The sequence below is a fragment of the Stigmatopora argus genome, chromosome 1, assembly GCF_051989625.1.
Source record: "Stigmatopora argus isolate UIUO_Sarg chromosome 1, RoL_Sarg_1.0, whole genome shotgun sequence".
Classification (NCBI taxonomy): Eukaryota; Metazoa; Chordata; class Actinopteri; order Syngnathiformes; family Syngnathidae; genus Stigmatopora; species Stigmatopora argus.
In genome coordinates, this window is record NC_135387.1 from 7,689,880 (window position 1) to 7,715,577 (window position 25,698).

Below are 25,698 nucleotides of genomic sequence, written 5' to 3' on the forward strand. Positions count from 1 at the left end.
TTTTAGGTGCTTGCCAGATGTTTCTATGGTATAATTACATAAAATTAGTAGCATTTCACAAGTATCAAAAGTTTGTTTTGAGAATTACATGCGACAGGTCAATATTTGCAGTGATTACCTTTCTTTTTCAAGACCTCTGCAATTCTCCCTGGAATGCTGTCGATCAACTTCTGAACCAAATCCTGACTGATGGCCGTCCATTCTTGCATAATCAATGCTTGTAGTTTGTCAGAATTTGTGGGTTTTTGAGGATTGACCACAAATTCTCAATGGGATTAAGATCTAGAGAGTTTCCGATTGTTTAGGGCATCTGGAAGAAGGTTTGTTCGGAGAAGATGAGCGCTACCATTGGTCTTGTCTCATGCCAACAGTACCACTTGTGAAATACTTCTAATTGTATGTCATTATACCATAGAAACATCTGGCAAACACCTAAAAACCCTGAAGGAACAGGCGTTGTTAAAATGTAATGTGTGTTATCCTCAAAACTTTTGGCCATGATTGCATGCGGCCGCTTATTGATACAATTGTCAGGCAAAATCCAAATGCTTTGCAATAAAAAAAGCCAAAAAATGTAAAACCAAGGAAAAATAACCACAACGGAAGTAGACTCACAGCAATTAAAAGGATATATAGATATAATCATATTGTGTCCATTCCTACTTTAAGCTTTCCATTAACAGTATTTCAGTATATATTCTATTATGTTGTTAACTGGTAATGTTAGTTGCTAACATTATCATTCAGTTGAGATTGGAGCATGATTTCAGCTGTGTATGCTCCAAAGCCTGACTGAGCACTTCTTGCCGACACGCTTCTTATATAGAGAGAAGGCGGAGAAGGTGGTGGGGTAAGGCTTGCGGACATTCATTTGGACAATTGTTCAATTCGGACACAGAAAATGAGGACTTTGATGGATTTGTGGGTGATGATGACGTATGTAAATTGTAAAATGGCTAAATAAAGTACAACCGAACTCAGTTTTGCTTCCGTTGCCTTTTTAAAAACGTGTTTGTCCGTCTGTTTAAGCTGGTGTATGTTTTTCCATGCCTGGCTGCGTCTTTAAAAACGGTGTGTCCTGTGTGTGTGTCAAATACAGAAATGGCACTCGTTACTGACACTGCCCCTTTAAATGCGATGCGCCATATAGTCGTGAAAATACGGTATATTAATCTCTACTGGGTACAAAAATGTTAGTGACTAAAGTCCTACGACTATCTCTACAGGAATACTACTTATGAAAAGCCCGAGGCAGAAATGATCACAAAGCGATATCTACCAAAATGTATTTACCGTTGTAACTTGTAAGTCTACTTGCATCAAGTCATGTTGAGGCTATTTGCGTTGGTACTGCAGATATTTGCACTTGTGTTCTTTCTATTGCAAAGCATTTAGAATTCGCAAATTTCCTGACACTACCCGGCCACCGAATGTGTCAGTAGGGAACCCACACAAGCGTGAAAGAACACATAAACTCCACATAGGAGATTGGAATCCCAAACATCACAACTATGAGGTAGACGTGCTCTACCCATATTGAAGAATACCATTTAAAATTCAAATATACTGTTTATAATATTCCATATAAATACTTTTTTCTGAGGTTGGGAAACAGTTCAGGGTGCACTCCAACTTTCAGCCCAAAAGTCTCATTTGGATTTGAAAGGAAGCTGGGATGCTGAAAAATAGAAAGAGCCATTGCCGAGTTTCGGCAGTACATGGCATAGATTTCGGGTGAAGGCGGTATCACCTGTAGGGATTTGAAATGGTGTGAAGGGAGACATGAAGGGCAATGCTGGACTAGGGCTCGAGGGAGCCGCACGAGTTGCCGTGAAGGAGTGACTTGTAGATGTTGGAGGAGAGGAATCGTGGATAGGAGTCCCTGTGCATCAGTGTGTAGATCTGCAACTGGGCGTCCTCAAAAGTGTGAGGCGTCGGGTCCTGCATTTTTCTATTGATCACTTCCCTTACGCGAGCGTCCAGGCTCACCTGGGAGGAAAACCAGCAATAAAATAGAATACATTTTATTTGCGGAGCTAAGGAAGAACACTTCTAGAAATTAGTCACATCTAGTATATACATTCATCTTCAAGTCACTTTAGGGGGTACTTTAGTCAATTCAATAGAGTGGACTTAACTGAGCCACAACATTTAGTCCTTTTCTTTGTTAAATAAACCAAAAAAATGGACCAAAAATAGATTCGCTGTTACGAGCAGTCAATTTGGTTTTCCAACATGATAAGCCAAACGAGTATACTTATTTTCCATTGAGCCATAAACTTTCTGCTGGATCCTGTGCTCCTGTTACGTCATCGGTTTTTAAGCACGCCAAAGCACAATGTTACATAAATGCTTATTTTGGTCAGTTTTAGTAGTTGTGGATTTGTTTTAGTCTTGATAGAATATTTTTAATACTCTTTGATAAGATTTTATCACTATAGCTCCATATATTTGACAACTATAAAAAGAAAATATTTACTCTATTCCAGTTGACTGTTTAATCAAAGTAAATCAATTAATGAAAAGCTTTATTTAAAAGATAAAGAAAATGTATTGTTTACTATTTTGTATTATTGTTTTCTTTAAGTTGAATATTTAGTATTTTTCCCCGTTTTAAAATATGTAATATGTTATGTGTGTTTGTCTGTCTGTTTCTTTGCGTTCAAGATAACTCAAGAACAAATGAAGGGATACACATCAAAACAGCAGGACATATTTGTAATATGAAATGTAAAAGGTAACTAAATTTTGGGTAATGAAGTCAAAGGTCACAGATTTCGAAATATTTTCACAATAACTTGACAATTATTCAACTATTTACCTCAAATTTGCAGCATACGTTATATGATGATAAGAGAGAGCGCAATGACATTTTGAGGCATGAGGGCAAAGAGTTCATAAGCGGTTGTGGCGCATTCTAGTGTTAAAGGTGGAATTTGGCTGCTTGGGCTCAAGGCTGCTCTAGTAGAAAGTTTCTCTAAAAAAGTTCAAATATCAATAGATAAATAAAATGGAGGAAATGTGTTACCTTGAGAGTCAAGAATTAGGATTGAGACAATTTTTAGGTACACATTGTCTCTAGAAAATGAATACAAAATATCAAAATAGTAGTTGCTGATTAATTTCACTATCAATTAGTTGTTGATAGCATTTCCAGATAAGACGACACATCACGACTTGCTCACTTTGGGCAAATGGCATTGAAAATCAACAGGTGTCATAATTGAAAACACATCTGAGCAGTTCAAATAGATTGGAGTCTATCACCGTCAACGACAGCCAATGTCATTAACAATACTGTAGGTGCTTGATTGCATCCATTTACCATTTACGTACTGCAAGAAATCCCCCTTTTCTAGTCAGGAGATGTTTATAGAACAATCTTATGCTGTTCGTAAGTTTTTTCTTTGCACCTTTAGGCACAACACAAATAGTTACAGCCGTGTCAGAAAGGTCAGATGTGTAGAGAGCAAAACAGGCAGCCATTTATGTAAATAAGCCTTGTGCATGAATGTGTTTATAAAAAGACTGTAATGCCAGAGGGCCATGAAAGCAATTATTAACTGATTCCAGTCCTGTAAAAGATGCACACACAAACAAGCACACACTCAGATTTAGAAGTTTGCAAATGTTTTTGTAGGTACTACTGCCTACCTCTTTTGGCGACAGTATCGAAACGTATTCCTCATAGATGGAGCGCACCTTCTCCTCAATGTTGTTCTTGCTAATTTGTTGTTTGAGATCTTCACAGGCCAGCCAGAACAGCATGTTCTCTTCACTGTACTCTGTGCGCAAAAACTCCCGAAAAACATTGCGTCCCGCCGGGTTCCTCATCAGCTTGTCAAAAGACTGAGACCAGAGCTGCATTTCCTCCACAGATGGTTTGGCACTAGCCATAAAAAAGCATAGAACATGACTTTGTTATGTACTTATTTTGGCAAATGTAAGATTCAAAAAATAACACGCGAGTCTTATCAGACTCCCTTTCAAGTCCATCTTGTTCTCCTGTAGCTTTATTTGACAGGACAATTAAAAATTACTGGTATTAACTGAGGGCAGAGATCTGGGCTTTGCAGTTTTGATGAATCATTAGCAATTAAACCATGCACTTTGCTTGAAAATGATGACGTAAATGTATTGTTTACTGTAGAAGAATCTAAACATACCTGTAGAGACAGCATTCGCCTGATTTAGAGGTAATCATCCCTCAATTGAAAATGACTGATTAGCATTAAGAATGTGCAGTGTTTTGCGTTAAAAATGTCAAACCGTTTTAGTTTAGATTTTTTCCTACGGTTTGCGTTAAAATTTTGACACAGGTATGTATACAAAGATAACCGAAGCCAGAATTTTGGTACCCTGACAACTCTACTATTTCCCTGGGTTGCATTTGGATTAGGGCATCGATGGAGACCCTCATTTTCAAAAAGCCACTCTAGCAAAAAAAAAACCTATTGAACATCTCTGTAGAGATTTGAAAATATCGGTATATGGAACCTCCAACATTGGGGCAAACTTTACTGTCAGTATGCTAAGCAAGCAATGATATTTAATACAGGGCTTCCCCAAGGCTTTAAACTTGGCTAAAACAGTCCCACAAGAAAGTATACATATTTTAACCACATTTTAACTAAGTCTACTGATATGGTTGAAAGCGCAATGGCAACACCGATGGTCGATATGTCAATAAACCTGTCCCAGCTTTCTGCAATTATGCTGAATTGCATTGTACTATTTTATTTTTTTAAACTATATTTTAAATCTGTGCCTTTTACATATATTTAATAAATTGATTCAAGTAACACATAACTCATAATTTCAACACTGTTGTCAACTTTTCATTTTTCTTCATCAATGTATTATCCCCACAAATATGGTAGGCCATGGGTGGGTGGGCTTCTCCACCATCAGCCTTTGCAATTATTCTGAGAGAAAACTTTTCTAAATCAACACACTTTTTCTATGACTAGACCACTTCAGAGTTCAGAGAATGTGGGATGCTTTCATTAATAGTGAGTCAAATAGTTAAATTGAGCAATTTTATGCATCGTTTTATCCATCTTCAGCCGTAAAATGAAAAACGTATCCTCTGATCCATGCTTAACCCATTACAAAATGACTTTTGATATTGCTATGCCACATTAGCGTGTTGAATGTGAACTCACCAAGCTTCACAGTTTGGGATTGGTTTCATCGTGTTGTCCTGTGATATCCTCTTCCTTCGACGCCTCCGCCTCTCATCTTCATTCCTGATGGTAAGACTGACATTATAAGATGCCTTCCAGACAAGAAACACACACACACCCATGCTAAACTCACACACGACCACACACGGATGTTACCACACCATAAACTGACACACTGAGAGCACAGATTGTGTTAACAGAAGGTTTGCAGTAAAAATAAGACAAAAGTCAAAGTAAGTACTTCTAAAATGTCTTACAACTACCACATCCAGAAAAGGTTTATCAGGGGGCCTCATTTAAATGCTTGAAATAATTGAAATTGAATAAAACCAATCATATGGACAACAGGCTAGGGGCTGGTTGCCAACAAGCCAATTGCAGGGCATGCGGAGACAGACAGCCATACACTGTCGGAACCCACCGGGAATTGAACCCTCGATCTCAGAACTGCGAAGCGGACATGCTAACAAACTCCCACACCAGGCCGCCTTGCATTGCACATAAAAGTTGACATATCATTATTTTTAAATCAAGTCTCGAATATTATATAGGCAAATATATATAATTTATGGTAAATGCAATATATTTGTTTGGAGGACAATGCTGACCTGAATATTGTCCAAATCAATTCAAGATCCGAATAGCAAATAGTCTTTACAAAATGTTTACTTTTTAATAAAAAAGAAAGGGGGGGTTAAATATTGTGTTTTGATTTCTATTTAGCTTTCATTTTTTATTTAAAAAAGTTAAAATTATTTAACTTTCCATTTTAAATATATTTTTAAATTAAAACAAACTCAATTTGTTAAAATAAAAATACTGTATATATTTTTTTAATAAGGAATTTCAAAAAATCTTACATTCCTGTAGGCTTCAAGCTTTAATTCGGAACCCCCAAAATATATCAATTATGTAAAGAAAATTTGGGGCTTACCATGAGCAGCTGCAACAGCAACACCAGCAGAAACAGCAGGCGCTCGGCCGCTGGGAATTCTGGGTTGTATTATGGCCTTGACCCAGCGGCGAGGTTTCGCTGAGACCCACCACCATGGCCAGTTCACCCTCTCGCTCGGCCGGGATTGGACCTGTGTACTGTAGAAACAGAGACGTTGTCATGCACAGACTTTTAACACTGTTAATGCCATTGACAAAGATAGACGTCCAATCTTGTGTCTCTTTTTAGCCTTCTGCTGTGAATTTAAATGAGTTTGTCACACGTCGACATCCAATCTATTTGAACTGGTAGGGCTGCACCCAAAAAATATGCAGGAACAATCTATTTCAAAATGATAGATTAGTTTTCAACTCCGTTCTTCATATTGGGATGAAAACAATATTTAAACATACATACAGGTAAATCCTGAAATCGTGGCCTATTCTCTCATAAAAATGAATAACATGAAGGACCAAGTATAAAGATATAGTAGTAGCAGAAGACGAGAGGAAATTATGAGGAAGAGAGAGACATGTTGAGAAGAGGAAGTGAGAAAAAGACAGTGTGATGTATCATGTGATTGAGCTGTGATCGCACTAAACGAACACACGCACAGACACACAAATGTTCAAGGTTATTTTTTATTTTTTATGTTTGATTAGAGTGGAGTTTATACAATTGAATTTCCAACTTTAAAAATGACCACAACTGCCCCAAGAAGAAAGCGCTGATTATTTTTCTGTGTTCTCGTTTTGTGGTGAAACTGAATGCGTGATGACATTAGAAATACTTGCTAATCACAAAAGTTGAAGCAGACAGTTTGCCAGATCAACTCTATCATTGTCAATGTTGCTTAAACACACTAACCGACAGAACCTGTTGGAGACTATTTAGCTACACCTTGACATAAGTTCCTATCGCATCTAGGAGCATCATAAACAAATAGCGACATTGATATTTCCTTGTTTCTATTAAGTATTACAAATTATTTTATTGTCTCCAGACTGCTTTTTTAGACAAGGGGGCCCTTTCTAGCAAGAGTCATCGGGACTCTGACCTATTTTTCCCAACAATTTCCTAATATTGTGTCTTGAGACACGGCCCGTGTGGTTTCACAGGTGTAGTTTCAATTCCATTGACTTTATGTGAGGTTTATGTTTACAATGCTTACAATGACTGGTGCGTGCTGTTCTCCGTACTATTCGAGATTTTGTTTTTAACCCAGAGGTGGGCAATTATTCTCATGTTTGCCAAAGATAATTAAAGCCCTTTTCCAGTCCATGCAACCACTACTTGAATGTTAAACTATCATGTTTAACATTCTTGCGCCTCACCCTACATAGAAAGCAGAAAGCTGCATTCTGGTTAAATGAATATTCCAATCAGTTGTGCTTTTTGAACTAGCTGTGCTGAAATGCGCACTTCTGTGCACTTGAGGGTAGCCCTTGAATTTGATGTATCTCGGGATCTGTTTCTTTACCGCCTAATGCAGGTGGTGCTGGAGCCTATCCCAGCCAACTATGGGCACTAAGTGGGGGATACCTTGAGTTGGTGGCCAGCCAATCGCAGCAATTAAAAGTTGTTACCAATTAATTTGAATATGTATTATTGACTAATAATATAGTTCCATTAGATGAAATGTTATGGGGATGTTTTGTAAAAAAAACCAAAAAACATTTTTTTTTAAATCAGGGGCTGATGGAGAATATTTTAGGGGGGGATGAAGACACCCTAAAATAGGCCTAATGACGCCACTGGATGCAACACTAATCATCAACAAGCAAGATTAGGAAAGAATTCCGCCTACAAGGTTTCAGCATTTATTTAATCCTTTTTAGTAAGTGTTGTTAGAAATAAACACTGCAATACATAGGGAATCGGCATTTGCAAAAAACAATTAAGTTTCTATGTTTGAACATTAAATATCTTATGTTTGTAGTGCATTCAATTGAAAACATGTACATTAAAATATTTTTGAAATCATTGTATTGTATTGTTAATGTCACAACTCAATTTGGTTGATGGATACATTTCCATTATTTGCTCTCATTTAAAAAAAAAACGATGAAGTGAACCAATATCCTTGAACAGAACATTCATTGCTTGTTTGTGTCGATCACCTTTTCCTATATTTCTTATAAGCTCATCCTCACAGTTTTATACAAAAATGTATGGCAGTACACACACATTCACTCAAACACACAAACATATACAAACAATCCAGGGAGGTCTTAAGTAATTATTCATAACTCAACTAAGTAATACTATATATTAGCAGTGGATAACGTTGCCACTTCACCGTTAACAAGGTTCTGTGCACAAGTGTGTCAGTTTCAGTGAACAGGAGGGAAAGGGATTGTCTTGTTGCCAAATCAAGACAAAATAGGAAGGAAATAGTGTTGAAAAACTTGTATTGCATTGTGATTGAATAAGTCAATGTACGTAGGTGATCATTTCTAGCGAAAATGAAAAAAACAATGTTCATCAATAGGTGATGGCGAAATACAGTTCAACACTCGGGATGTCATTTCTGTTTGACCGCACAATTTTAGAATTACGGATTTCAATGACACTTGTTCAAACTGCCGCAGCAATCCTGACAAGTGCTTACATTATATTGTACTACGTAAACAGTGTTTCGTACAATATAATGTTTAGTAAACACTCAAGAAAGGGCATGACTTTGAAGTAGTCACTTTTGCAGTTTTTGTCTTGTAAAGCTTATGCTAAAAACAAAGCTCACAACAAGGTAATGTGCTTCTCCAAACTACACAGAAAAGTCAAAGAAAAGTAACTTGCACAGATGGCTCCTTTCGTGATCTGTTTGATCTGTTTACCCGCTTTGGCAGGTACAGTGGAAGAAAATCTAATTGTGAGTAAACTGTCAAATGGGGATGGTTTTGGGGTGAAAAGTCTGCCAAAACTCAAATGCATCACTGGGCCAAGATTCGGCAATGTCCCACAAATGGTTAAAACTGTTACAACCAGTTTTACACTTTAAACGTTAATTCAAATAATTATTTGGTGTTGAGTTATTTGTACACATTTTTTTTTCTTGGCCCATATACAAAACCTTCATTGGTGCCTCCAGGCTGCAGGTGTGATGGAAGAACTTGTGCAAAAACATGCCCTAACATGTTGCACCCAGTTTTAGATTTGTATTATCGGCAGTTAAAACCCAATTCCTCTCTTTAAAAATCTTATGAACACACACACACATGTACGCTAAAAAAACAAAGTGGTATTTACTCAATAAAAATATACAATAATACTATTTACTACTAGCAATACCATGTTCTAGGTCACAAATGAAAACAAAACTAAAACCACTACCATTATTGTAGACGTAAAGTACATTCACTTGAGAAGAGCTTGTCATGAATGTTTTCTCTGTCAAAAGACTCCAAACTATTCCCTTCCACACAATAATTGCAATGGTGATTTTCTTTTAATGTATATATGCCAGCAATTAGCGACGCAAACAAAACTACAACGTGACTCTGCATATAGTTTGCATACAGTATTTGTGTTCTTGAAACCGGTTTTTAAATGTGTATTTAAGCAGCCATGATGTCTTTATGTACATGTCGTGATAGTGTGAGGCATAGCACCTAAAATCCTAGCGTGCCGAGCACTGGCACAAGAAATGTTTCTGCTTCGTTATTATTCCTTATGAATGAATATGTTTAAGAAAGAAACATGCAAAAAGGCATCTTCTGAAAAAAAAAACATGGAAAAATATCATCAAATATACTAATTGAATTGTATTAAAATATTCAAGCAAGTGACATCCTTTAAATCTCTAATGTCCATTTCCATTTATGACGGTGCACCTGTTTTCAGAGGAACTATGCCACTATGCGTACTGATACAAAAAGTAAACCATCAACCAGAGTAGGAATGAATCTCTTCCAGACATGTCAGAACTTAAAGCCTAAAATCTATACAAGCACTGAACAAGAGCTCACCAAAGAGAAGATAACTCAAGTTGGCTGATGGAACCAAAAAAACAAATATCTTCCTCGCAGTTGTCGCCAAACTTTCAAGACTTCAACAGTCAACATTTCTTCATTGAGCGACGAAGGAAGGGATGTAATCAAAGACGTATTGAGTTGCCAGACAGGAAACAGATTCTGGGTGGTGGGAGGTGTGCGGAAGATGGCGTTGATTGTGACACTTTGCTGTGAAACTTGATGAATCAGATATCTGCATCTTGACAGCCCAAGCCGGTACTCTCAGTCTAGAAATCATGCAAGTCTCGACTTGTTTTCCGCTCATTTAAAGTATCTCATTGGAAACCGCATTTATTTTTTAAATTTTGTTGAAGATACCTTATATTTCATTGAGAAAAGTCTTACACTTTAAAAAAAGTCATTGTTAAGTTGTCGGTTTTTTTCCTCGGGGGGTATAGTGTACAATTTGAAGGGAGGGTTAGCACATCTGCCTCACAGTTCTGAGAGGGTTCAATCCCCAGTGGTTTCCGAAGCTCCAGCAACCCCCACAACCTCTCTAAAGCATGTAGATCGCCAAGGAACTATCTGTAGATCGCCAAGGTACTATGGGTAGAAAGCACGACAATAACATTTTGATCCCTCCCCTCTGTCAGTTTGCTTAGCTAGGTTCTTATGACTTTTACATGTCCGCAGTAAGCATGAATTGTGAGTGGATTTTCACCTTTTGTTCCTACCGCTCCCATGTTGACAGAGTCTAATGCGACATAAATAATTGCTAAGGTTTGTCGGTGGCCTGTAAAAAAAAAACATAGATCGTGGAAGGTTAACTCCTTGAAAAGTAGTTCATGGAGCAAAAAAGTTGGAACACCCCTGCTTTAAAGGATAAGCAGTATGAACGGTGAATGAACGAATGCAATATTTAGCTATGTATTATGTATGTAGCTATTAGTGGAAAAAAAACATGGAAAAGCCCATCTGTCGCCTAAGGCATTTTCCACAGAAACTACTTGATGGTCTCTAACCACATCCTTACCCAATTATTTGTGGTCATTACAAGCACTCATAAGCCCCGCCTATGTCAAATCATATCATAGAGCATTCTTGATGATGTTGTGGTTATTGTCTAGTGACATAATGTGCCATACTTGTGAGCCCCCAAAAGAGAGCATAAGAAAATAAATCATTTGAAGCAAGTCTGGCCTCTACATGTTACTTTTTTTTTTAACAAAGTCAATGATTTGTGTTCTAGTGTGTGTATGCATCTCAAACTTTTACATGAGTTGATTCTGGAATTAATTTATGCAGCTGTGTAACCAGAAAGCATAACTTGTGCCTTCAGCCACCCATTTCACCATTGTTGGTAAAATGCTAACAAAAAAGGAAACCAACAGTTTTCATGGAAATGTCAATCAATAATATTCTTGTCCGTCATAAAAAGGAATCTGCCTTGTACTTCAATTTAGAGCCAAAAAGCATAGATGAACAGACAAGGAGTGAGTGGGTTTACATTTCGTCCATTCTTTATTTTAATCTGATTTCAGCAAACCGAAAGTGAGACTATTTGCGTATTTTCTCGCATATAAGGCGCCCCACGTATAAGCCACCCTTTAAAATTGCCTTAAAATCGCTGAATTTTACAATTTCTTGCGTATAAGCAGCCCCCTGATTCTCAATTTTCACCTCCATATTCATAGTTTTAATAGGGAGTACTTTGAAGAGAAAATCTTAAGTAAAATCATACTGTATAAATCGAAAGGATCGTCTGCTGGATTGCAAAGGAAGTCATTACCAGAGGGGGGACATGGAAAAGCAAAATGATTTTAGAAAAAGCCTCCGTACCAGTTTTTCTTTTTCCAGAATAAGAAGAAAAAAAACAGTTAGTGAAATGAAAGTGTAAACCCAGAATTAAGATTGTTCAAAATATTATAGAGTTAATAGTTACATCACGGCAGTGGCACAGAGGGTCACAGGAAGGGGCTGGAGCTTATACCAGCTCACTATAGGTACCAGTTGGGGGACACTGAATTGGTGGCCAGCCAATTGCAGAGCACAAGGCAACAGACAACCATCCACACTCAGACTCATAACTAGTGGCAATTTAGAGTGTTCAACCAGCCTACTCTGCAAATTTTTGGGATGTGGGAGGAAACCGGAGTACCCGGAGAAAACCCACGCAAGGCCGGTGGAAACATCCAAACTCCACACAGTGAAGACCAACCTTGAACCCAAGATCCCAGGACTGTGAGGCCAACGGCACTCAGACGTTTCGTCAAAAGTCGTTTGGTCCCCGGACGCTTGGTCCCCGGACGCTTGGTCCCCGGACGTTTGGTCGACCGGACGTTTGGTCGACCGGACGTTTGGTCGACCGGACGTTTGGTCGACCGGACGTTTGGTCGACCGGACGTTTGGTCGACCGGACGTTTGGTCGACCGGACGTTTGGTCGACCGGACGTTTGGTCGACCGGACGTTTGGTGGACCGGACGTTTGGTGGACCGGACGTTTGGTCGACCGGATGTTTGGTCGACCGGACGTTTGGTCGAACGGACGTTTGGTCGAACGGACGTTTGGTCGAACGGACGTTTGGTCGAACGGACGTTTGGTCGAACGGACGTTTGGTCGAACGGACGGGGCGTCGACCGGACGGGGCGTCGACCGGACGTTTGGTAGAAAGGACTCTCTCTCTCTCTCTCTCTCTCTCTCATGATTATAATTTTGAGAGCAAGAGATTACCTGGTTGCTCGCTTTCAACAGTAAACTCTCTGTCTCTCTCTCTCTCTCGTAATTTGACAGTGAGCGAACCCGGCGACCAAACATCCGATCGACGGCCCGTCCGGGGACCAAACGTCTTTCAACGAAACGTCCGGTCACGGAGGCCAACACACTAACCACCAGGCCGCTTGTCAAACTAGTCATTCACCTAAAATGGGAGATTTCTTCTTCGTTTGGGCTCTTGTTTGCAATTTTCTTTTTCTTGTCTTAGATCACTGGGGTCCCCTTGTGGCGAGTGTTCTCTTCTGAACTAAACATGATCAGGACCACTGAACATCTTTTATAACTTAAATTGTATTCCAACAGTCTCTCTCTCATCTTTTTCTGAACCGCTTTATCCTCATTAGGGTCGCATGGGGTGCTGGAGCGTTGCGTCTCCCTTAATTCTGCACTGATTAACGCAAAAAAACACGGAGAAAATGCAACACTCCGCCCAGTGCTCGTAGAGAGGGAGATGCAAGAAAGACAGTGCGCTGAAATCATAAGCCGGCGCGGCTGTCTCGAATGCTCGTATCTCAAAATGTATCCCGTATCTCAAGGTAAATATTTGCACACAATTTTACTTGTATCTCAAATTCCTCGTATGTCGGGGCAGTCGTATGTCAAGGAATTTGATCATATCGGGGTAAAATAACAATCAAAGCTACCTGGCTCGGTCTGAAAGACTATTTGGCCACACAACCTAGAACATTTTTAGACCAACTGCAAGACAAATCAAGTGTTTTCTAGCCCATTATTCCTTTTAAAAATGTTTTATATGAGCAACATTGCCATAACATAATGCCACAACATTTCAACCTGGATTTTGACTCGGCAAATCCAAAACCATTTAAAAACACAACGTAGTCACCCAGAAGACACATCAAAGTGGGGGGGAAAAAGGTAAGAATTTAAGATCAAACAATTTAAAAGAGAAAAATATTTACCAGCATGTCCGTCATGTCGAGAGGGAGGCCAGCGTGCAAGACGTCAACGATGTTAGCAGCCCAGGCACATGCATGTCATCCCCCCTATGAGCTCGGACCTCTTCTTTATGAATTCAAATCCATGTGCACACACAAAAATGTTAGTACGTATATGTATGCATTAGTACAAATGGAATTTTGAAATTATACACAAAAAAGTTAGAAGAATATAAGATGGTCATGGCATTCATCCAAAACACATGCACAACAAACAGAGAGAGAGAGAGAGAAAAGGGCTTAGCAAATGTTAATATAATCATCCACCAACTGTACATTATATGCTGTATAATTCATACTGTATTGTATGTCTACCCTTACATGGTACTCTTTTAACTCAATCGCTGACATTGACAGCACTAGACATCCGCTCCATATTGACTGGATTTTGGAAGATGAACATTCATGGCCAGTCCTCACAGTTTTGATTATTGTGACTGCACTTTTCGTGAATTAACTCCTTTGTGATTTTTTTCTGCTAATAATTATTTTTAAAAAAAATTAAGTTCATAAAAATGTGAAAATCCACGCTGAAACTGGCTAGCGGAAGTCACTCCCCTGTCTTCCGCTTGCTACCAGGACTCAGCACTGAAGAAAAGAAAAAAAAGGTAGGTATAATAGGGGTGATCGTACTTTGCGATTTTTCGATTATTTCGGCCATGTCTGGTCTACATTAACCGTGCTATTCGAGGGATTACTGTACTGTCAAGTATTAGCCAAGCAGGTAAGCTTTTGTTTGTTTGGTTGTGTATTTGTTAGTGAGCAGGATGCCGCCAAAATTGGTTAAACAATTTACCGACTTGAACAAATAATTAGTGTGCGCCAAAACCAGCAGCAGTGTCTGTTGAGAGGTGTTGAATAACTTCAAAGTGCTTTCAATATTCATCCCCTTTATGATGTTTACACATCTACCAGCCAATGGCCCTTTTCGGATTATCCACTTTCTTAACCTTTATGCTGTTTCCTTAACCTTTGTTGGAAAAATATGTCATGGGGTCAAGGGGCTTGAAAAAAATTCTTCTTAGCTTGCATAAGGGAAGGACAGTACTGTCAATTTCACTCAACTTTTCCTTACCGGTATTATAGAGACAGTGTATATTAATCTCTAACTTGCTTTTCATCTTTCTCTCTGGCATTAAATTTTATACTTTTGTGGTTAACTAATTTCCCTGTATATCTAGTTAACTAGTAATTACTCTATTCATGGGAAGTGTTGTGAAATTAAATCGAGAATGACTAATAAAAAAAAAGTTGCATTAAATATGGTTGCGCCGAAATAAAAATTCTTGGCCCCAATTAAGAAACATAAATTGGGAGACCGTGGCTATTTTTTTAACACCTTGGTTATTGACGTAATTATTTTTTGATTAACAATGTAGCCAAAGGATTATTATGGGAGCATATCTATAATGTATTGGGATACAAAGCTTATTATGAGCAAGCACCCAGGTTGGCATTTTTCAATCACATTGATGACTATATCTTGAACCCTTCTTTAACCCTAACCCTATAGCCTATTTCATGCATAGGAAATGCAGCTCAAATTGCTTTACCTGTTGAAACAGAAGTGAAAGCAGAATAAATGCCAAATGTCTACACAAATGATGGATATGCACATATACTAATTTGTTTTTAAACGCATGCATACATATGTTTTTAAAATTAAAATAAAGAGAAGTGAAATTAGGGGTACAATTTGTCCCTCTTCAGTCTAAATCAGGGGTGTCAAAATCGGGTTGGTTCGCGGGCCGCATTAACATCAATGCCATTTCATCTGGGCCAGACCATTTTAGATGTAATAGTTAGATTTTTCTTTATAAATGGATTAAAAGAACTGGATTAAAAGCCCTGAATATTCAGTTTTTTATAGATCTAAAACAATGTTTATTTTATCTTTTTTTATATATATTTTTAGATTTTACAAAATATTTTTTTAACTAAAAACACAGAAAAAATGATTAAAAAATTACAATTATTGATTTAAAAGGGGCAAATCAGGAAATTTAATATACATCTATACTCTTCATTTTAATTTGATCCTAAAACAGAAAGTCGGCATTCATGATTTACTGATGCGGCGGGCCAGATTTGGCCCCCGGACCACCACTTTGACACCTGTGGTCTAAATGTAAAACCTTTTTAATGTCTACTGGAAATATTTGGGAACACTAGGAAAATGTCAGTCATAGATGGCATTGTCATCCCAGGGGACCTTTATAAAGCAGTCCGGTAGAAACAGGGCCACCACTTTGGGTTTTGGTGTGACAAAATATTGACATGGCGTTTTATTGCGATACTTTGTATCCCAATAGATTATATGTTTCCCGTAAGGAATCTAAAAAACATTTTAAGCCAATCCTTCTGATAAATTCAAATCTTGGTAAACATTTAGGTTTAAGAAAAAAGAAATAAAGTGGTTGAACAGAGTTTGTGGTTTTGCTTATGTCACCACGTAATGTGTGTTTGGGGCGTTTTTGGTTAAAAGTAGTCTTTTGGACTAACACCAAAGACATAATTTTGTTCCTGTATTGGGTAAAAAGATTCAGCTACTGAAATGAAGAAAACATCTAGAGACTTATTAATGCACTGGGTGTGCATCTAAGAAGACTGCAAAATTGAATCTTTCAGCTAAATTTTCATGGTGACTATGTGACTTGTGTTTCATAGAGCTATTCATTCATCTATGTATCCATTTTACTTATTACCTATCTATTTATGTCTAAAATGCCTTTCCTATTCCTGCATCCTCACCCTCTTGCTACTGTGACAACGAAATTTCCCGAATACGGGATTAATAAAGTTATCCAATAACCAATCCAATAACCAATTTTTTTCAGAAAGGTTGTGACAATGGGGAATTTGTAGTACTCATTCACACAGACGCTATTACGGATGTTGCAGTCAGACAATTTGTTATAAAAAGGTTGGGGAGTGAAATCATAGGACTTTAATAGCTCCAAACCCAAATTATCACAATGGGATTAAAAAAACGGAAAAGTAGTGATCACCAAAACTTTGAAGTTTTGATTTTATGCCAAAAAAGAGAATTATACTCCAAATGTCTTACCAAGTCTATATGGAGACATTTTGATGAGTCAAATAATGATATCTTCCCCCAAAATAATTTTACAAATGTCACCAAGGATTTTTCACAAATGGAAGGCTGTTGTTAATCCACCCTCAACTTGCTAAATATTATTCACAGCTGCCGAACACATGCAAAAATGACCACACAAAAAGAATGGGAGGGACAGACAAGGAATACAAAAGTGAAGTGGAAAAAAGACAGACAGATGTAGCAACAGTGGGAAGGAAGGGACGGGGACAACTTGAGAAAAAAGAGGAAGCAGTGAGTGGCAGGTACAATGAAGAAAGATGCAGGAAGGGGAAGTGTGTACCAACAGGAAGCAGGGAAGCAAAACAAACTGGTGGACTGAAGAACACATGGAGCTCTATTTTCAAGTTCAACATGAATCTAGGCTGATAGGGCTAGACCAGGTGTTTACTTTTGCAGTCACGCGCAGGCCGGTGCATCTAATAGAGGGCGGCTAATCCATTCACCGCCAATCCCAGCTGTCCCTCTCATTTCCTTTAAAAGTGGGCCACTGAACGTCTCATATTGAAATATCTGCTCAGACTAAGGGCAAGTGAAATCAGCAGAGTTTTCTTTTTTAAAATCTAAATAAATACAGGCAGTCAGGTGGTTAGCACGTTCGCCTCAGAGTTCTGAGGTCCAGGGTTTAATATCCAGTGGGTCCTGACCTTCCTGCGTAGCGTTTGCATGTTCTCCCGCTTGTGTGAGTTTTTTACAGGTATTCCAGTTTCCTCCCATATCCCAAAAACATGTATGGTAGGCTGGTTGAACACTCTGAATTGCTGCCTAGGTAAAAGTGTGAGCATGAATGGTCCGTCACCTTGTGCTCTGCGATTGCCTGGCCACCCATTCAGGGTCACCCCCGTCTGCTGCCCATAGTTAGGTGGAATAGGCTCCAGCACCCCCCACGGCCATTGCGGACAGAAAATGAATGAATGAATAAATATATTTTTAAAAGTGGAGTCTGTGGTGGGCTTAATGGAATTATCTAGCAAGCAGGCCAGGCAGTTTGTTTTGCTTTAAGTTTATACATTGACATTAAACTTTTCTATTTACCAAATTTAAAACTGGCATATTGTAACTTACTATGATTTAAATATCTTAGGTATCTTGCCCTAATGTGCACCATAACAAAGGCTATGGTGCAGTTGTTTTACTCCAAAAAGGAAATGGTAAAAACTGTCAACTTTAGTGTAAGTTTATACATAAACATGTCATCAACCAACAGCAAGGTTACTATAATGTCAAAAACTACAATTATACTATCTAGTTTTTTGTTTGTTACTTTGCAAATAGGTACTGTAAACTGAAGTATTTGGTCTGTGCGAAATGCTTCGATTACATAAATATATGAAAAGTACCATCATATAAACTTTGAGTTGGGGTGTCTGTGCATCTGAGTTTTCCAAAATTAGGAGACAACAAATTCAGACATTGGCTCTTCTATTTTTACAACAAGCTTTCCATTGTTAACTCAGGACATAACTACGAAGCAATCTCTTTTAAGTTTTCAACTATGAAAATATGACTAAGATGTATTTCATTTGCTTCCTATGTTCACGTAATATGTGAAGTTGAGTTAGCTAAGACAAATAATTCTACTGGAATACAATGAGAGATGATTATTGTGTTGCTATATTAATAGTCAGCTGCAAGGCCAAACTGATTAAACAGAATGTGAAGCTCTATTACAAGGTTAGTCAGCTTGATTTGCGATGATTCACAATGTGCCGTGTTCTGATCTCTGCCACCACTTTTAAACCCAAAAGAGAAAGCCTCGCTTGTTTCAAAATGCTGATGTGAGGGTGGTCAGGCTGTCTCACGAGGTACCAATTCAAAGCCTTCGAAAATAGCTCAGATTAACTAGTTAAGATGTTTTTCTTTTTAAAGTAAGACGGCCGGCGTGCTATTTTTAGACAGGAATGATCCTCAAATTTCAGTGTAGATAATGGAAAAAGTCAAATGTAAACAATAAATAAATAAAGCAACAACTGTTGGATAGAAATAAGCAGGTCAACACGTTTATTATTGTTATACAACAATCTTCACCTTCATCTTTTTAAGGCTTAGGTTTTTTTTTAAATTGACATTTATGCTGCTAAACTACTGTGTATACGTTGCTAGGAGAATCGGTGGCTACTCAACATTCAGATGTTCTATTGTTACTTCTAAATCAAAGGCTAAGAGATGTTTGGGTCGCTAATGTTGTCTTTTGTTAATGTTTGTTTTGATCCCTCTTTCTTTTGTCTGCCACTCCGTCTGAAAACAGATACAGTCCGAGTGTTATTTTTTTCCTTGTCTTTTGCTTGTCTGCTTGATGTTTGTTCTCACTGTCCCCATCTGACCAGATGCAGTCCTGTGACTTTACAGCTAAATTTTATAGCTTCAACAGGTTGAGTACGCCAGACTGGACTGAACGCACAGTTCAAAGTTTTTTAAAGCCATTAGGAAAAATGTGTTTAACGATGAATTAGGAGCAGGGTCGTCAAATTTATTTTAAAAAAATCTAAGTGCCAATACTGAAATGTTGTATCCATTGACAAAAGTGTCAATGCGCATGTATTTATTTGTTTTTACATGACCACGTGTCACCAGAAATGTGTTGTAATGTGGTGAATTTGTCACAATCCCATTTCAGATATTTGATGTACATAGATTACTAAGTAATTGCTGAAGAAAATAAATCAATAAAATGTTTTTTGCCAGGATGTTCTATTTTAAAAATGTAATAGTTTCTATGGATGCAGCATAAAATCTGATGGTCTCAGTGGAATACTGAAGTAATCTCAAAACTTATCAGTAACAATACATTGGTAACCAGAAGCTCAAATACAATGCAGGCGGTAACATTTCACATTTGGTGCAGTGGTTCTTCCACATGACTTTGGTGCAGGAATTCTGGGTTTGATTGGTGGCGGTGTGATTGTGAGCATGAGTGGTTGTCTATTTCATTGTGCTCTGGGATTGGACGGCAACAAGTTTGGGATGTACCGCACCAAGTGCTGGGATAGCCTCAAGCACCCCACAAAACCCTTGTTGGGTTAGGTGGTATGGAAGATAAATGAATGAATGTTTTAAACATGTTCACGTATGACAATCCCGAAACGTTTCATCATACCAGACATAATAAGCACCCTTAAATATTTGATTTTCTGACTGATTTGATTTACCGAAATTTCATTGAAATCTGCTCAGATATTAGGGAGGAGTAGCCATTTAAATTAGTGTCTTATTATAATAAGAATAGGTCATCAAAGTTTTTAAAATTATTTATTCATAGAAGAAAAGTAGTTACTTTCCCTATAGAGGGTTAAAGGCATTTAAGTGTCAACTTTGTATAGCTGTCTGAAACCTAACTCCTAACCATAAAAGGGTTAGAGGTGCTGTAAACTCAAAGTGAGAAATAATACATTGTTGGATTGGGCAAAAGTAAAAACCTGATGAATTTGAATGAATTAAAAAAATGAGCGGCCACCCGATGGTGCAGTGGTTCTTCCACCTGACTTTGGTGGAGGCAATCTGGGTTCGATTCACAGTCGGTGGCAGTGTGAGTGGTTGTCTATCTGTCTGTGTGCCTACGACTGTCTGGCGACCAGTCTAGGGAGTAGTCTGCCTTTCGCCTGAAGACAGTTGGGTTAGGCTCCAGCAACCCCCGCAACCCTTTCGAAGATGGGCGGTATGGAAGATGAATGAATGAATGAATAAAAAACGAGTACATGTAATAGGGCGTTAAAACGGCTTGCTCTGTCACTGCTAGGATTCTGTAGGCGTGTCCGTGCTGACTTTCAATCGGCACTTGCTAGCGTTGACGCTAATACACTTACCCTGTTTCCTCTGTCAACACAATTGAGCATATTTGAACCATCTGAGCCACAATAGAATTCTGAAGAAGACATGATGTTTCTCTCAATCTTCAGCATAATGGTACAGTATTTTATTCATTTAAAAATGATCAATATGCATTAGTCTGTCTGCACATTCCATTTTTATAAAGAAACAAATGTCAGCTTACACCCACTGATGAGGTAATGGATACGAGGTAGATGAAATAACTTGAAGTCTACAAAATTATCCTTTGTAAAATGGACACGGCTTTAGTGGGATTCATACCGCACTATTTTTTTTCTTGCATAAAATAGGTCTCCATTTGGTGGCACTTTAATGAAGTCATATTTTTATATCCTAAATTTTTAGTAGTTTAAATAAAGTCACTGTGTCATTTAGTGCATTTTTGGATCAAGAAAATGTGGTATCGGTCTTTGCTAAAAGGGAAAACCCACTGATTTATATAGTGGTAAGGGTAGGCTAGAAACCAGTGACAACACTGGGCTTTGGCTAACGACAACAATGCGTGTTTTAAACACAAAAACTGGCAAAAATCTGAGTTTCTGCCTGTAACTAAGAGATTTATCTTTCGCTTGTTCTCAGCTGGTGGCCATGTTTTCACCACTTATTTTCAAACAGATGTCATGTATTTAAAAGAAAATCATCAAAGTGGCTGGACCTTTAATGTCCAAACTTTGAACATTGTTATACTGGCTTACCACAATATTTAATACATGTTTCTTTTACAGGAAAACAAAATCAACATCCATTTTAATTAGATGGGGTAGCGGATGAGTGGTTAGCGCGTTGGCCTCACAGTTCTGGGATCCTGGGTTTGAATCTAGGTTGGTCCACCTTTGTGGAGTGTGCATGTTCTTCCCGGGCCTGTGTGGATTTTCTCTGGTTTCCTCCCACATTCCAAGAACATGCATGGTAGGCTAGTAAGACACTCTAAATGGCCCCTATGCATGTGTGAGTGTGAATGGTTGTATGTCTCCTCGTGCCCTGCGATTGGCTGGCCACCAATTCAGGGTGTCCCGAAGTTAGCTGGGATAGGCTCCAGCACCCCCGTGACCCTAGTGAGGATAGAGTGGTTCAGAAAATGAATGAATTTTAATTTCCATTAATTTGCATATCACATCTGAAGAACCATTTGAAGTGGGGATGCTGTCAGTGATTGATCATGTTTCGGTGTCATTGACAGAGACAGATGTCCAGTCCATTAGAAGAGACAAAATGGATTGGATGTCAATACCATCCTGTGAGTTAAAATTTAGGACTACCCCGCTCCTTTATTTTAACGTTGTTGAAAACGGCGCAACAGTACTTTTGTTCACGTGGAAGTTGTTGAAAACTTTGGAGAAATGCTTCACTTGTATACTGGCAATACCTGTCCAGTACACTTCCTTGTCGTGTCAAGGCGTCCCAACGATGAAGAGCAAAAGCGTCACCGATTGCAAATAAAGTTTGGCCCAAGGCAAAATCGTCCACGTGAGTTTGAGCGGAACATTTGCCTAAACGTGACCCAATCCGTCACTTTATCGCGAGACAACTTTTAACGAGCCATTCATTGTTTCCGCTGCCTAAGCAGGTAACGTGAACGCAACACGACAACACCTGGACACAAAGAGTTCAGGTGGGTTCCCCTTCTCCTCGGAAGGAAACAAGGAAGCCAAAGTGGGCGTGGAATCATTTGGACGCGACCTTTTCTTTTCGTCCACGTGCCTCAGACAAAACCGCCGCCCACCTCCCCGGATGGGAGACCCCCAGCTCGATCTCCTCCCAGCCGACCACATTGGCTACTTACAATCTTGGCATTGAGGAGGTCCGGAGGGCGGCATCCGCGGCGCGTTCGGAGGCACATCCGCCTTCTTTTTCTTCTCTTCCGTGACACGAGTGGACTTTAATTCCGTTCCCTTTTCCTTGGTATCTTTCCGTAAACGTCTCCGGTACCTTTTTGTGGGGGAAGAAGAGAAAGGAGTTCTCCTCTTCCTCGCCACAGGGTTCTCCTCCTGCTCGGGTTTTTCCCCAACCGAGGGAGAGAGAGGGAGAAATATAGAGCGAGAGAGAGGAGAGAGATTTTTGCGCATGCGCAAATGTTCCTACAGGCTGCACAACTTCTTATACGTGCTATGCTTAAAATGATGTCTTTCATGTGTAATAATACTGTCGCGTTATTATTGCGGTTATTATTGTTGAAAGCAAACTTCCTATTAATCACATTACTTCCCCCGAACGCATGTTTTCTTTCTGCATTGCACTCTGGCACCCCCTGTTGGACAAATGAGCTCTTATGCAACAAAAAGCTCAGCACGTCACAGTCCTGCGATTTTAGATTCTGGGGATTTTCTGTTTTCATTCAGAAAAATATTCTTATTGGTTTAAGTGAAGAGTTTACATTTATCAAGAGTTTGGGTGCGCATTTCAGGGATAGTGGTCACTACACTGGACACAAGTAGACACCCAAGTCTTAATCCTTTAAAAATATCAATTCTGTCAAAGACGGGAGTTAGTGATTCGTTGTGTGATGAAAGCGCCATCACGTCATTTCATGACTCATTTTGATAACCGAAATATTGCAATCAAGCCGGATTTGAAGAAGGGCAGCAAAAACCTAATTATGCCTTGACGATTGTTCTGAATGAATAATATCCTGTGACTTGGCATGTTGGGTGATGCGTGTTTTATCACCGATAGGCTGGGGAAACGATCACAAGCGTCAATCATAGCCAAGATCAAGAACATGCGTCACACTTTTATTGTTTTTACAGGCAGGCACCTGTTGAATGGGATTTGCAATTCCACTTGACGCCACGCGAGGGCACAAGCGACACACAAGGTTGATGAATCACATTTGCACAGTGGAGATCAATCATTAGATTTGAAAAGGATTTGAGTTTTTTTAACTAAAAAATCCACTAGCTCTTATGGAAGCTTGGTTGTTTGTAATATCAGATGTAAATGAACGTGTAGATTTATTGTTTATGTGTTTGTGTTAAGAATGTTAGCCACATCACCAGAGAAAAGAATACAATTATCATGATGGCTCAAATCTCTCCTGAATTATGAGTTCACTATTGAGCTTCTTTTGGGGTAAGTGCCATAATAGAGCAATAAAAATGCTGGTATAACAAGTACTGGTTTGGAATTGTAGCAGATATACCAGTAGACGGCCGGCCTGGTGTCTCGAGTTGTTAGCGCGTCGATCTCACAGCTCTGGGGTCGTGGGTTCAAGTCCAGGTCAGTCCACCTGTGTGGAGTTTGCATGTTCTCCCTGGGCCTGCGTGGGTGTCCTCCGGGTACTCCGTTTTCCTCCCACATTCCAAAAACATGCATGGTAGGCTGATTGGACACTCTAAATACCCCTAGGTATGAGTGTGAGCATGAATGGTTGTTTGTCTCCTTGTGCCCTGCGATTGGCTGGCCACCCATTCAGGGTGTTTCCTGCCTCTCGCCCGGAGACAGCTGGGAGTGGCTCCAGCACCCCCGCGACCCTAATGAGTATAAAGTGGTTCAGAAAGTGAGATGAGATACCAGTAGGCATAAACTGTGTTGAGAGAAAAACATGCAAAGAAAAAACTCATAAGAAATGAAGTCCATTCTTTTTGCTGAACTGCTTATCCTCACCACTGTTGTGGGGGGGTGCTGGAGCCTATCCCAGCTGACTTCGGGCACCAGGCGAGGAGACCCTGAATTGGTGGCCTGCCAATTGCAGGGAACGAGGAGACGGACAGCTGTTCGCACTCGTACCCAAAGGGAATTTATAGTGCTCAACCAGTCTAGAAATGAAGTGCAATATGAATTTAATTTTTATTGCCCCTAATAACATTTTGATCAACTAAATGTTGTCTGTTTGATCAATAAAACAAGAGAACCACATCAAGTGAGCTTTCATTTCTGAACATGTAAGGATTTGAACTTTGTAATTCCATTGATATTATACGAATAGACATCACCGCTAATATGTGCAACCCAGCAAAAAGAAATTTCTTTATTCTAAGAATAAAACAAATATTTTCCAAATGTGGGATTGTTGCAAAACGTAAATAAAAGCCAATATTTCACAGCAATAGCGAAATAGACATCAGACATTTTAGAAAAAAAACATCTACTATTTTAGCCAGTAAATTCCAAGTATTGCAGATCGTCATGTCTATTCACTACACATTGGCTGCCCTCGCATCTGTGGAGGAAACAAGCTTGAATAGAAGTGAAGCGGGCTTTGTGTCTTCCTCTAGAATTGAATGGAGAAAGACTGCGACTTATTGAACAGGTACATTCACCGTGAAGAATGTATGCTTATTTTCTTGGCTACTTTTTCAGAATTTGCCGTGTGCGTGTGGCGTGACAGACATCAAGGTCATCAAAGAATGGCTGCACTGGTAAACGGTGTTATGTTTTGATGTTTTCTCCGTCATCAAAGATCTAAGAAATGCAACCGTTTATATTAGGTATTGTCTATCATGAGGATGGCCTGATTGTATCTTTGCATGTGAGTTGAGTCACCGTCCAACATTAAAGCCATATAAAAGGGTTATTACCGAATGTATTTTGGGAGCAGATTAGTTGTGCTACATAAAATACGACTGCAAAACAAATAATCATTCATTTATTAATTTATTTTCATACCGTCCTCACAAGGGTCACATGGGGTGCTGGAGAACTGTGGGGCCGACGAGCTTACCATTCTCCACCGGGCCGGTTGCAAACAAGTTATGTTATAAAATTTTGGTTCTATTCATTATAATATAATATGCTTGTTATTCATTTTAATACATTAAAACATATTTTTTATATCATTTTCTCTCAGTTTTGTGTCTCTCACATCATTCAAATTCACATTGGAAGACCTTGATCATTTTCAAAGGATTTAGATGGTAGATTTTTTTTAATGTAAAATGCTGCTCTATTTGTGAAAAAGTCAAGTTATGAAACAAGTTCTCTAACCATTTAATTCCGTAAGTAAAGGTACCA

The 25,698-nt window shown here is 38.9% G+C and overlaps 1 protein-coding gene across 7 annotated transcripts; it reads right to left on the reverse strand.

The window, feature by feature from the left end:
- Nucleotides 1–1,016: 1,016 nt before the first annotated feature.
- rgs19 (regulator of G protein signaling 19) lies at nt 1,017–22,757 on the reverse strand. 7 transcript variants are annotated; one of them, XR_013299836.1, is made up of 6 exons: nt 22,532–22,757; nt 6,121–6,278; nt 5,166–5,261; nt 3,655–3,889; nt 1,751–1,989; nt 1,017–1,678 (listed from the first exon to the last, which is right to left on the reverse strand). XR_013299836.1 is itself a non-coding variant. In XM_077597698.1 (6 exons), exons 2-6 carry the CDS (start codon nt 13,782–13,784, stop codon nt 1,801–1,803), a joined length of 693 nt encoding a protein of 230 aa, XP_077453824.1. In that variant the 5' UTR covers nt 13,785–13,869; nt 22,532–22,757; the 3' UTR covers nt 1,017–1,800. The 7 variants fall into 7 exon arrangements, 6 of the variants coding, with proteins under 6 accessions (XP_077453824.1, XP_077453833.1, XP_077453816.1 ...); XM_077597698.1 differs by adding an exon at nt 13,770–13,869 and having other exon boundaries at nt 1,017–1,989; XM_077597707.1 differs by adding an exon at nt 13,770–13,872 and having other exon boundaries at nt 1,017–1,989; nt 5,166–5,249.
- Nucleotides 22,758–25,698: the final 2,941 nt, after the last annotated feature.